The sequence below is a fragment of the Cucurbita pepo genome, chromosome LG17, assembly GCF_002806865.2.
Source record: "Cucurbita pepo subsp. pepo cultivar mu-cu-16 chromosome LG17, ASM280686v2, whole genome shotgun sequence".
Taxonomy (NCBI): domain Eukaryota; kingdom Viridiplantae; phylum Streptophyta; class Magnoliopsida; order Cucurbitales; family Cucurbitaceae; genus Cucurbita; species Cucurbita pepo.
Window position 1 is genome coordinate 4049577 of NC_036654.1, and position 14438 is coordinate 4064014.

General features: G+C 34.7%; 1 protein-coding gene and 1 long non-coding RNA gene across 2 annotated transcripts; one reads left to right on the top strand and one right to left on the bottom strand.

Annotated features, from left to right (window-relative positions):
• The first annotated feature begins 1613 nt into the window (after window positions 1-1613).
• Window positions 1614-3853, top strand: LOC111779079. The gene is made up of 2 exons (XR_002812644.1): window positions 1614-1860; window positions 3442-3853. It is a non-coding gene; the product is annotated as an uncharacterized LOC111779079 (long non-coding RNA).
• Window positions 3854-6632: 2779 nt separating this feature from the next.
• On the bottom strand, window positions 6633-10537 carry LOC111778631 (LRR receptor-like serine/threonine-protein kinase RPK2). The gene has a single exon (XM_023658563.1). The coding sequence runs from the start codon at window positions 10272-10274 to the stop codon at window positions 6861-6863; it is 3414 nt and encodes a 1137-aa protein (XP_023514331.1). The 5' UTR covers window positions 10275-10537; the 3' UTR covers window positions 6633-6860.
• Window positions 10538-14438: the final 3901 nt, after the last annotated feature.

Sequence of the window (14438 nt, forward strand, 5' to 3'; positions counted from 1 at the left end):
TTGCAAGGAGAACTCTAGCTAAAAGGATTTTGTATTGATGACTTCAGGTATGTACAACAAGAGAGAGTACAGAGAATAGAAAAGTACATATTCAAAGCTCTACTGGACCAGAGATATATATGGTATAGTTTACTATATATAGCTTTACCAGATTTAGCCATCTACTATATATAGCTATTTACCATATATAGCTTTACCGGATATAGCTTTACCATATATAGCTTTACTATATATAGCTTTACCAAATATAGTTTTACCGGATATAACCGTTGACCAAGCTATAAATAAGTATCAGGCTCCATAGCCTAACAGATTTTTCTTGCTGTCGCGCTTACACATCCTTTTTGTCTTTAATCAACAATCTAACTTTATCTATCTGCTTCTTTGTGTTGATGCATTATTGTTACCGGCAACAACCCATCTCTTCTTGACAGCTTTACTCACAAGCTTCATTCTGAGTTTGCTACCAAGGATTTGGGTTCTCTTAGTTACTTTCTTAGTCTTGAAGCTTCACCCACTCCAGATGGTCTCTTTATTAGTCAATTAAAATATGCTCAAGATATTCTTACTTGGCTCAATTGCTCAATAGCAAACCAGTCCAAACCCCATGGTTATTTCTCAACACCTGATTGTTGATGGTTCTCCTTTCTCTAATCCTACTCCTTATCAATCTATTGTTGGCGCCCTTCAGTACGTGACCATTACGCAGATCACTTTTTGCATGCCCCTACTGCAGATCACTTTTTTTGCTATCAAATGTATTCTTCGCTATGTCAAGTGAACACTCCACTTTGGTTTTTTCTTTCGTCCATTCATTGTACCTAGTGCGCTAATGGCTTATTTGGATGCTGACAGAGCTGGTTATCCTGATACTTGTCGTTCTGCATTCGGCTATTCTATTTATCTTGGTAACAATCTCGTTTCTTGGAGTGCCAAAAAGCAACCTACTGTCTCATGCTCCAACTGTGAATCTAAGTATCGTGTTCTTGCCACGACTGCTGCTGAATTTCTTTAGGTTACATATCTTTTGCATGACCTTAAAATTCCTATTTCACAGCAACCCATACTCTTATGTGACAACAAAAGTGTTACTTTTTTTAGCTCTAATCTCGTTTCTCACAAGCATACCAAACATATTGAATTAGATTATTATTTCCTTCAAGAACTTGTTCTCGCTGGCAAACTTTGCACATAGTATGTACCTTCCCATCTCCAAGTTGCTAACATCTTCACAACAAATGTTTATCGACCTCTCTTTGAATTTTTCCGATCCAAACTTCACGTTCGTTCAAATCCAACACTCAGTTTGCGATGGGTGTTAAGGATATTTAATCTTGAATTATGGTTTACCATATGTATCATATTTGGCCATTTATTATACAAAATTGCTTGTATGATATTTAGACTTCTATCACTGCAACAAATACCATCTTTTATAACTTTTTTGTATAGCATTTTCTAAAAGACGCTATAAATTAGAAACAAAATAAAGGTTTTTTATTTTTTTTTATTATTATTATTTTTAATGTTATCCCTAAAAACCTAATCACGCGTATAAAAGTCTTCCTTTCTTTTTCTCTCCTTTTCCCTCTAGACACCCATATTCCCTCAGACCTTAGGGCAAAACCAAATCTCGCCTTCTTTCTCTCGCGCAACAATCCATCCTTCTTTCTTTCGTGCTTCAAAATTTTTCCCTCAAGATCCATCCTTCTTTCTTTCGTGCGTCAAAATTTTTCTCTGATTTGCATCAGATCTCAAGATGGTGGCATTGAGAGGAGGCATACAGTTTATTGTTGATGCTTTGTCTATGAAAAACCCTATTCTCCTACCTCACTCCAAATTGAACAATCCAAGATGGAGGTTAGTTGTTTTTTTTTTCCCTATTATCTTCTTTGTTGGCTGACTTTGTAAAGAATTTCATTGATGAATTATTCTAAGTGATTTGTCTCTCTATCTTCCTTTTTAATTTCTTTTTGAATGTAGTTCAGTGAGTTAGATTGAAGGATCGAACTACTACTAAATAATGCAGTTTTTCATTTACATTTAGTACACACTAATAAACTTTTGTGAGTTCAGTCCTTTGGTCCTTCATTAAGTAATGTACTTTACTTTTAAGTGTGTATTTTCCTAGCTGTAGAATTTTTCTTTGAATGTAGATTGGTGAGTTCTGTGAGGTAGATGTAGTTGTTGTCTTGTGTTAAAAGGTTGAATGTAGTTTTGTGAGTTAGATCAACAGAATAAAAACATAATACAAGAAACTATCTTTATTTTTTATTGTGTTGGTTCAATCAATACATGCCCAAATTGAGGAACCACATGAAGATTACAAACAAAAAAAAAATAAGCCTAAGAGTACAAAGTAATTAAGTTTAGAGGAATTTGTTAATTCATAGGTTATTTCAAGCACATTCTACCGGTAGTAATGATTTATGTTAACGGGTTACATATTCTGCAAGTATCAAGTAGTAGGAAGAAGTTTATACACGTATTGATGGACTGCATATAAATTCCTTGAGCAAAATACCTATTGTATTATGTATAACTAAATTTTTGTGGCTTTTTCTCCTTCCTTGATTTTTTTTTTTTCCTTTGATATATTAGGTCTCCTTTTCTCCTTCCTTGGGTATAACTTATTAAATACATGATCGGCAAGATCACTCACTTTCACACAACAACAACAAGAACTTGTTTGGCCCTGTTGTTACTATTACTGTAATTTTGCATTTAGGGCTTCCAACAACACATTCTTCTTCTTGTTTGATTTTGAGGATTTCTTCAACTGAGATCTTAGATAAATTAGAAGATCAGTTAGAAGAAGTTGTTCCTAATTAGAAGACCAGTTAGACTGATTTCAGTCTTTGACTTTTGTTTGCTAACTTGGAGTGACTAGGAGAAAGAATGTTTGTAGACCCTTTAAAGACTACTTTTCTTTTTTCTCAAGAGAATTCATTAGTTTGTATGGTCATTTTCTTTGGTTAATAAGTTTTTTTTTTGTTGGCCTTACTCGTCATGATATCATTTTTTTTTTTTAATGGTTCTGTTTGGTTTATCATATGAGGACAACACTTCATCAAAAAGGGCTATTTGATAGGATTGGGTTTTATTACAAAGTTATGGTTTTCATCCAAGGGAATCAAAAAGCGTAATGCTCTTTCTTTCCTCGTAAACTTTGAGTGGACAATGCCCTCCCCTTTCAATTCTAATTGGAAGCTGTAATGCAAGTATTTGAACTAATGTTTCTATGCTCTGTTTTTAAGAAATGAAACGTGCTTACATATATAAGATGAACAATAATGTTCTATTCTCTTTTTTACTTTTATATGATATTTAGATTTTGTTGCTATTTTGCACTTCTCTTCGAATCACCTTATGTCAAACCTTTTGGTACTATTTTGCACTTCTCTTCGAATCACTGATATATATGCTTTGATAATGTTGCAGGATTCCTTGAAAGCACTAATTGGCAAGAAACAACGACCAATTTATCAATTGACATTGCCTAGAGTCGGCCACAAAGATGCAACTTAGGCTCTGATACCAAATTGATAAGGCAACCCTAATCCTCAACCCAACGATCAAGTTTTTGTTGGAGCAAGGAAGCACTAATTGGCAAGCAACAACGAACAATTTATCAATTGACATTGCTAAAAGGGTGGAACATAGAAGACATTGATGTCGGTTCGAATACCTTTAGGATTGGTGTACTTGATTTGATCAAAATCAAAGATGTCACATATTGTGGATAGTGAGTTTTTGTTCTATTTATTGTGTATTGGGTGGGGAAGAACTGATTTGAAAATTGTGCTAGTGTAACGAGTCTGATATTCTTATATAGATCGAGTTGAATACTTTATTTTGTAATGTGTTAGTAGATTATTAAATTTCAATTATATTTTTGTTATAGCATAAGATTAAAAGTATAAATATAGCTTATTAAAAATGAATGATAGCATAAAATATAGTATAAATATAGCTTATTAAAAATGAATGATAGCATAATATTTTAGTTATGTTTACATATTTATAATTTAACAAAAATGCTATAAAATGTTTTCATAGCATTGCATATAAACTATATTTAGGTACTATATAATAACATTTATTATAGCTATACAAAAACGCTATAAAAAGTTCCAGACTTATAATAATATGGGCTGTCACGACGTACGAAAAATGCTATAAAAGGTCTATGATAGCATTTTTCGGAAGCTATCTAATCCAATATTTGTTGTAGTGTATTACGGTTTACCATAAGTATCATATTTGACTTCTTATTATAGACAAATATCTAGATATTTATCTTCCGGTTTATATAGATATCATATTTGCCCTTGTTACAAGCAAATATCTTGTATCAATTTATTACTTTTTCTATTTATTGCTTTATCTATATCTTTGGTAATTTATTTGATTTTGTAAAGAATTATAAATAGAGAACTTTCGCCCCTATATCATTTAGGTAGGGTGGTTTTAGCCCATATTTTCAATAACTACTCACAATTATTCTAAAATTTCTCCAAATTAATATATTCTTTTACTAAAAGGAAGCTTATTAGGGATACTTTTATTATTTGATTGGATGTATATGCTATTTGAACAGGCTGAGATGTTTTAGTATCCGCACATAAATAGGTAAATTATTGGGCTGATTGCTCAAGCTTGAGAGGTATTCCCCTTTTTTATGTTAACGACATATTACTCGGTGCATGATGTGACAAGGATGACTAACTGATCAATTCTANTCTTTGGTAATTTATTTGATTTTGTAAAGAATTATAAATAGAGAACTTTCGTCCCTATATCATTTAGGTAGGGTGGTTTTAGCCCATATTTTCAATAACTACTCACAATTATTCTAAAATTTCTCCAAATTAATATATTCTTTTACTAAAAGGAAGCTTATTAGGGATACTTTTATTATTTGATTGGATGTATATGCTATTTGAACAGGCTGAGATGTTTTAGTATCCGCACATAAATAGGTAAATTATTGGGCTGATTGCTCAAGCTTGAGAGGTATTCCCCTTTTTTATGTTAACGACATATTACTCGGTGCATGATGTGACAAGGATGACTAACTGATCAATTCTAAATTAAAGATTTGGAATAAAGCGGTATGTTCTACGAATAGAGATTCATCGAAAAAATATTAACTTCATCTACGACATCTTATAGTGATAAAATTGCTATCAAATATTTGATGTAGAACTTCACAGAATGATAAAATGTCGTTCTATAAAATTAAATGAAGAGTATCTCGAGGCAGTGGAAGATAAAATGTCTGGGATTACTACAACGAGATATGTCTCAATTTTTCTAAGGGATATAGAAGAACATGTTACGTATAAAGTATGAGGTAGAATACATGTCTGGTCAACTTTAATGTATGAGAGGAAGATTGTTGAGATTCATTTTTTTGGATAGTTTAAGAGGGAGGGTTGAAATTTTGAGTTTGACCAAGTCAAAATCCTCAATTATTGTGGTTTGACCAAGTCAAAATCTCCGGTTATTCTCCTTTCAACCAAAATTTGTAGTCTAAACTCCAAACATAATTATGTTAATTTAACTCACTTAATTGAAGTTGTTAATCAAATTAGATCTCAAGGATCCCAATTAATCTAGTTGAATTCAAATTAGTTCTTATAGTTAACTAAAGTTGACGTGACTTTTGTGTTTACTAAAAAATAATTTTCATTTTGAGATGGGCTTTTATGATGGTACATCAATAAATTAGATTTTATAAAATTATAGAAGATAATTATGATTTTGAAAATTAAATTAGAATTATCTTTCGAATATCCTATCGAAAATCCGAGTTCAAAATTAGAAAATCTATAGACAGTTGGAAATTTTGTGTTTCCGGTAATCGGCCATTGATAATCATTTTAAGGAGTAAGGAGGGATGTTAATTTTCATGTGGTAAGGGATTACAAGCGATGTGTATTAGGTAGTCAGCCGCTAATGGTCACTCTACAAGGTGATGGCAAAAAATAGTTATCAAGGTAAAGGTTACACGCTGTGTATTTCGGGTAACCAACCATTGATAAATCATTTTAAGGAGTAAAGGGGATGTTGATTATCAAGTGCTAAAAATTACACGTTGTTTCGAGTAATTAACTAGGTCCTTTGTTTGACCGTCATATGATAGTTTGTATTTGACCCCAACAGGGGAGTTTCTTACTGAATAGTATTTTAATACTCACCTTATTTTAAAAATGATTTTAAGGCGAGGATGTGGTATGGATGTGACGAGTAGGGTGGAGAAGTCAGTTATGGGGTGACTCGAGAATTTTATATTTTCATTGAACATTATGTTCTTCATTGATAGAAGTTTCTGCATTTAGTTGTTCATCAATCATTTAAATTGTGTATGGGAACTAGGAGTCGTTCTTAGAATAATTTTATTTAAGTTGCATGTCTTTTAACCTTTCTACTTTTAACCTGGTTCGTAACGGCCCAAAACGTTATATGTGTAAGAAAAGTCGGGTCGTTACTGCAAAAATAATATCACCAATTATAGTAAGGATAAACACATGATTTCAACGTGTTTGCTTTCAATCTGCTTGTTTTGGTTCTTAAAAATCCCTCCCTTCATCATCTGAGTTCTTTTTTGGCAGATTCATCATTCATACTTCATCCACAAAGCAACAATTCTTATTTATGGAAGGAAAAATTTTGAGGGCGGAGCTATATTACAATTTACAATACAAAATTAACTACAAATTTAGAACTCCACCAACCAACCTATGGCAGCAATGCTTTTTCAGTCATAACAACAAAAACACAATTACAATCAATCAGGGAGGCTCTCTCTAATCTCCTACAAATTAACTGTCAATAAATGCTTTAATCGCTTCTTCCTAACACGATGGCGGTTGAAGCTGCTTAAGCCTTCGTACGACTAGTTTCATCGTTGGCCTAGTCGACAAAGAGTCCACTGTACAAACAACTGCCAAGTGTAATACTTCAACCAAATCATCATGGGGACCTACCTCCCACAACCCTGCTGTGAAGAATTCCTTGGCTCTCCCCTGCCGAAGCAGCATACACGCCCAAGCTACTATGTTAAAACCATTACCGTACGAGGAAAACGAGGGATCTAGTGCTTTCTTGTCCGAGAGTAGCTCGAGAAGAACCACGCCGTAACTGTACACGTCTGCTTTATCAGAGACACGACACGTCATGGCATATTCAGGAGCGACATAGCCGAAAGTTCCAGCCACACCTGTGGTAGCATGGGTTTCAGAAGTCCCAAGAAGCCTGGCCAATCCAAAGTCAGAGAGATAAGCATTGAAATCATCGTCTAATAGTATATTGCTCGGTTTCACATCGCGGTGGAGGACTCGTGGTACACACTGATCATGAAGATATGCAAGCGCACGGGCTATGTCCAGCGCAATCTTGTGAAGAATTCTCCAATCAACTGCTCTTGTAGACCTCTCCTGGATGAATTTTTCCAAATTGCCTCCTGGCAAATAATTATATATCAGGAACATCTCTGTTTCACTGGCATGGTAACCAATTAAGGTGACAAGGTTCGGATGGCGCAGCCTTCCAAGAGTTTTAATTTCTGCATCAAACTGTTGGACACCTTGAAATCGACCTACAGCAAGTCGTTTTATTGCAACGAGCACCCCCAACGCGATCTCTGCCTTGTAAGTTGCCCCAAATCCTCCACTTCCAATGCAATTGCTTGCATTGAAATTACTTGTGGCACGCACTACATTATCAAACGTCAGGGAAACCCCAATATCAGTAAAAACCGTCACTTCCTTTCTCATTGATCCAAGAACTTTAGACTTCGTGTTCCACTTTCGTGTATATATAAAAAGGATAATCAAAGCAATAAGAACAGAAACAATGGCAGAGGCAGATGTAATGGATGCTATCTCAATTGAATTGAAGCTGCCACCTCCACTTGTTTGGGGTGCAACACCAGATGGTGAAGCTGCAAGACTACTCGGGTCGCCTTCTGAACCTTGCATTCCAGATGAGGGCACGGCCAGAGAAAACAAATGGCACGGGCGGAGGTAAGGATTTCCAATCGCACCACTACATTTGATCATGTTATTATTTGATGGTAAGGAACCAGACAAGTTATTGAATGACACATTGAATGCAGAGAGTGTGGTAACATTTGCCAAACCAGAGGGGACCGGTCCAGAGAGTGAATTATTATTGAGAAGTAGAACTTTTAGGCCTCTCAAGTTAACAAGATCAACTGGAATTTCACCCGAAAGATCGTTACGTGAAAGATCCAGCAACTCCAAAGACTGCAACTTTCCCAATGTAGAAGGTATAGAACCATTAAAGTTATTGCCAGCCAAACAAAGGTACTTCAAATCAGCTATATGTCCGAGAGAAGTCGGTATTTGATACTGAAACTTGTTCCTGCTTAGGTTCAGGTGATTCAGAGATAATAGCTCTCCAAAGCTAGCAGGTACCTGCCCAGTCATCTGATTACCAGATGCATCCAAGAATTTGAGAGAACCACACTTTTTACCAATTTCCACAGAAAATGGACCAGAGATTTTATTGCTGCTAATATTGAAGATCAATCCCGCCAAACCATCACATATTTCAAACAAACTATCAGGAAATCGTCCAGTCAGCTTATTTCCACCTACAAGATAAGCATAAACAGTTTTTCTTCCCATTTTTTCACGTGGAAATGGTAGCGACAGAAGACTGCCAGTAAAGTTGTTGTCCCCAAAGTTATGCATTATCAGATCATCATTTCCAAGAAATTTAAAAGGCGTTGCACCTCGAATACTAGTGGCAAAAAATGCAAGATACCGAGACGACACATCATCAACATCCAAATATCTCTTTGAATGGGACATTGGCAGATAGCAATCATGGCCACAGACCATAGGAATCTCACCAGTTAAGAGATTACCGCTAATATCAAACAGATTCATGTAAGGAACAGAAAGGTTTTTATCAAGTTTTCCAGAAAGCCGGTTCATGCTTAAATCAAGAACTTGAATTTTTTTGCAGACGCTAAATCCACTTGGAAGCTCCCCGTAAAGATAATTACCAGCTAAGTTGACCATCTCCAAGTTTTCACACTTACCCCATTGGGAAGGGAATCTTCCATTAAGGTTTGCACTAGGGGCCCACAATATCCTCAGCTTTGGAAGGGTTGTAATCGACTCAGGTATACTGCCGGAATAATAGTTAAAACTATCATCACTAAGTTCCTCAGTTGGGGAGTCTTTGTCTGTGTAGTTGATCTTGGGAATTGGATCGAAGAGATTCGAGAGCACAAGGACAGACAACTGCAAGCAGTTTCCGAGCTCGGAGGGTATTGGACCACTGAGACTATTCCTAGACAGATCAAGCAGTTCCAGCTTCTGCAACTTACCAAATCCAGCTGGAATGGCCTCCTCCAGCATGTTGGAGTACAGCAACAATGTCTGCAACTGACCGCAATTCCCCAAACTACTTGGAATCCCACTGACCAAAAAATTACCAGACAGGTCAAGATGCTCAAGCTGACAGTTATTCCCAAGCTCACTTGGAATGGATCCTGTAAAAAAATTGAAAGACAAGTAGACCCCTCTCAACCGACCAACAAACTGTGGAATTGTGCCATTCAACTGATTCCCAGCTAAATTCATGACCTCTAAACTTGCACAACCAGAAAGCGAGCTAGGAATCTCACCAGTAAGCCTATTAAATCCAAGATTGAGAATGCGCAACTTGCGCAGCCTGACAAAATCATTATTAAGCAGTCCAGTTAAAGAGTTTCCTTCAAGATCAAGAACCTCAAGGTTCTCCAAACCCAAGATTTCACCCGGAAGTTCACCCTCAAAACCATGAAACGCAAGAGACAAAGTCCTCAGCTCAGTGAGCTTCCCAGTCACCGGCGGAAGCTTCCCCATCAGTGAGCCTCTATTACCAACACAACCCCTCCTGATTCCAAACCCATAAAGAGGAAATTTAGAAGAGTCAGAGCAGGAAAATGCATTCAAATTACCTGCACCACCATTCCCGGAAATGTTGAGCGACACAACCCGAGAATTGAGGTCGCACGAAACGCCAAACCACAAGCAGTAATCAGAAGAACTGGAAGTCCAAGTGGAGAGCAAACCGGAAGGGTCGGAAACAGCATTTTTGAACTGAAGAAGCACGGATTTGTCTGAATCGCCCAAAATAGCTTCAGTATGAAAGAAGAAGAGCATGCAGTATAGAAAAAGAAGTATCGAAGAGGTAGGTCTGCAGAAGGAGAACCATTTGATAACTGAAAAAGAAGACGAAGAGGAACCCATTCCGGAACCACCCTTTGAAAGGGCCGAAAAAACAAACAACCGCTCCAGAAGAAAATAATCAAACAGCCTCCGTAAAGGAGAAAATCCTGTGTGAATGTGAGGAAGAAGAAGAAGAAGAGCGAGGGTTTTGAGAATCCTAACCCTAACCCTAACCCTAACCCTAATTTTGGTTCAAGAAAAGGGAGAAGAGGGCAAAACGAGGACGACGAAAGACTTGGCAAGAGAGAGAAGATTCAAGCTGTGTTCTTCGCAGAACACGCGTTTTCCTTTTTTTTCTTTTTTTCTTTTTTTTAAATTTAAGAAAAATCATCAACCTCACTGGGTCAGGCCCATCGGCTCGGGGTTTAAAATACTATTAAGCATCATCATTAAATGCTTAATCTTAGAATGTATTCAATATTAATTTTTTTTTATATTTTTTATATTAATTTAACACTTTTAAATATTTATATTTTTAACAAAATACATCTACTTTCTTTTAATTTATATATTTTTTTAAAAAATAATTATAAATATGCATGGATTCCTCCAACAATAAGTTTATTGGACCGATTCATAAATCAATCCAAATATATTCTAACGATCAAATTTTGACTACTTTTGATTGCACTTGAAATAAGTTAAGACTCGTGTAACGTCAACCTTCGATGTTTGAGGAAGAGTTAATAAATCATAAATATTTTTTGTTTTCTTTTTCTTTTAAGTAAATGTCGACCTTCGAAGTTCGAGAAAGGTAGTGGGGTCCATTGGACGTAAATATTAAAAGTGAATCTAGAGGAGTAACCGAGATATTGAGGTATTAAAATAATATTTGAACATTTTATTTTAATAGTTTCTAACGTCTTCGCTAATTAAGTTATATTCAAATAGTAGACAGTTTAATTTTGTTTAAAATTTAACGTTCACTAAAAAAAGTCATTTATTCATAGTTTAACGGGTTATTTACGTCCACGAAACCCTAATATATTATAGTTTGGATCAATATGATCCAAAAGAAACTAAATAGTTTATAATAAAACAAAAAATGAAAATGGGATGAATTATGGAGATGGAGAAAGATTTTGTAAGATTTAGTTTAAAAAGAGAGATTCCCTTTATCTTTTGCCACGTGGCCATTGAAAAAGAACCCACGTGGAGTGCCTTCAGAAGCCAGAGTGGGACACACATCGTCTTATTACTTTCTTTTTTTTATATATATAATTATTATTTTATTTATTTTTGGGGCTAATGAGGTCTAGAAAGAAGAGGGTCCATAACTTTATTTTACTACGTTGACTTTTTTTTNTTTTTTTTTTTTTTTTTTTTTTTTTTTTTTTTTTTTTTTTTTTTTTTTTTTTTTTTTTTTTTGTGTGTGTGTTACCTAATAATACTATCAAAATTTCATATAAATTTCATATAAATTAATAATATATGTTGTTCCAATAATTATATTACTTTAATTAAGTTTAATAATTAATTATCATTAGTTTGTTCATTAATAAATTTATTAGGAATAATATATTTTTATTTTTAAAAAATGTTAGTTTATTTAACCATCCATTTTAATAATTATACTGAAATAGATAAATTTAATAAAATTATATAAATTTTTAATTGCAAATAATTAATACAATAATCAAATTAACAAATTAATTATATAGGTTATATTTTGAAATTAAATATCATCCTATCAAATAACAACAAATATCAAATAACGAAAAGAACATTTATATTATATATAAATATGTGGTAGTTGTAAGGACTCGACTTTCCACACACGCATTGGTCGGAATTGTCACTTAGCAATAAAAAAAAATTTATAACTTAAAATACATGAAAACATGCTAACGGTAATTTACAAATAAATAAAAAATCATGCTCGAGTTACCCCTCTCGAAATAATTTTAAATAACATAAAATTTGAATACATATAAGATGGCGACATCATTCCAAAATTTCATAGTTCCCATGAATTAGGGGTGTTCTAACAAAATTTAAAATAATAAAATAAGTTTGATGTGGAAGCGTCTTAAATAGTAAATTAAAACATCAAACTCTTAGTTGTCCTATGACCGTCCTTTCCACTCTGCTCGTCACTCCCATGCTACAACTTTGTCCTTACCTTAAAATAAGTATTAAAATACTCATTAAGGCTATCCACTTTTTGGGCCAGATAGGTAAACTATCATATAGTTCATCAATCAAAATCAAGATGCCTTGGTGATTGATTACTCATAACACACATTGTGTAATCTACTTATCTAAGATAGTTTTCAGCAATCATTTAGTGACAAATAGTGGTTGACTACCCGATACACACAGTGTGTAACCCTTACTACAGTGTTCATGAAAATTATGAACAAAGTATTCAGGGAGTATCTTGATGCCTCTATCATTGAGCTCATCGATGACATCTTGGTACTCTAAGTCAGAAGCAGAGCATGAGGATCATGGAAGGTCTTGTCTGGATTCCAACCTTTGAGCAGAGCTTTTAGGAATTAAAGAGAAGTTGGTGATAGAACCAATTCTTATAGTGTTCGATGACACAAATAATCTCGCTGTGTGCTTGTGCAGAATAGAAAAGGACTCGGTTGTGTGCTTGTGTGCTTGTGTGTCACCTCAAGAAAAGGACTTGGTTGTGTGCTTGTGCAGAATAGAAAAGTAATTGTCTATGCCTCCAGACAACCGAAGGATTACGAATGCAATTACCCCACACATGAGACACAGAAGGTGGTCGAAACTGGTGAAAGACTATGGCATCGAGATTCTTTACTACCCAGGTAAAGTTAACGTTGCAACAAAGTGTTTAAGTAGGAAAACGACCCACACTTCTACATTGATCACCAAAAATAGCGAGTTACAAGTTGAGATCTTCAATATTGAAATTATGGTCAGAGGCATCACTGCTCCTGCTGAGTTAGCATAACTAACAGTCCAACCGACCTTCCATGAGTGTATTATATATACATAGATAATAGATTTGCATCTCTATAAGGTTTGTGAATTGCAGGAGACAGAGAGATTCGACAGACGACGAATTCTTGTAGCAACATCGTCTTTGTGTGTTGAAGGATGAAGAGATCCAGAAGAAGACATTGACTGAAACTCATGATACATCCTATGCATTCTACCTTGGAAGTACGAATATGTATCAAGACCGGAAGGGTAGCTACTGGTCACCAAGATTGAAGGGAGAAGTTGTAGAACTTGTGAGTCAATGTTTGACTTGTTAGTCGGTAAAGGCCCTGAAAATAGGCTCTCAACTACATAATATGTCTCATGTCTCTCGAAAGTAAACATGAGATACTTTCACTCTGAGAGGATCTGTATTATAAAAAGATTCCTGTCAAGTGGTTGCATAACAAAGAGATTCCTTTACTCCCAGTCTTATGGGGTAACCATCGAAACAATGAGGTGACCTAGAAACATGAGGAGGACGTGAGAAGGTCCTACCAAAAACTCTTTTTAAGGATATATAACTTTTGGGACAAAAGTTCCTATGCAGGAGAAAATTTGTAACGCTCGAGCCTGGCAGGTACATCAATTTTCCTAACTCTCTCTTTACTTTATATACTCAAACACTTTCTACCTTTTATTTTTCAGATGTATGATGTCGTTGGTTGAGGTTTGAAGGTGTTGGGAAACATAGTAACCATAGAGGGGTATTAACAACTCAATAATAGTATCTTCATAAATCAAGATAAATACACTAAAGATTTTGGCACGATCAAATTTTTGAGGCTTCAAATCTCAGATCGTGACTAAAAAGTCAAAAACAATATAATAAAATACAAGAATAAAATAAAATAAGGTACAATTTAAATCAAATTAAAACAAATAATATAGCAATTAAAATCAAAACAAAATTCAACTACAAATAGGTCTCATTTGAGTTTATATTACAAAAGGAAAATGAGTTTGAGATACAATTACAAACAAAATACAAAAGATCTAAAATACAAAGATTGGACTGACACCCTGGGATGACCCCTCTACGACCACACAGCTCTCGAGCAATNTAATTTTAAAAAATAAATAAAAATAAAAATAAAAAGGATGAATGGGTGACTATAAAAATACTTATTAAGCAATCTACTTTTAAGCTTTCATGACACCCTTGACCTAAGTAGGTATCTACTATATTTTCTCTCGCTCTAAGAAGTTTGGGCCTAATTCTACATTTAC

Bases quoted from the DNA above. Each gene is read 5' to 3' on its own strand.
- LOC111778631 (XM_023658563.1), bottom strand. From the start codon at position 10,274: ATGGGTTCCTCTTCGTCTTCTTTTTCAGTTATCAAATGGTTCTCCTTC.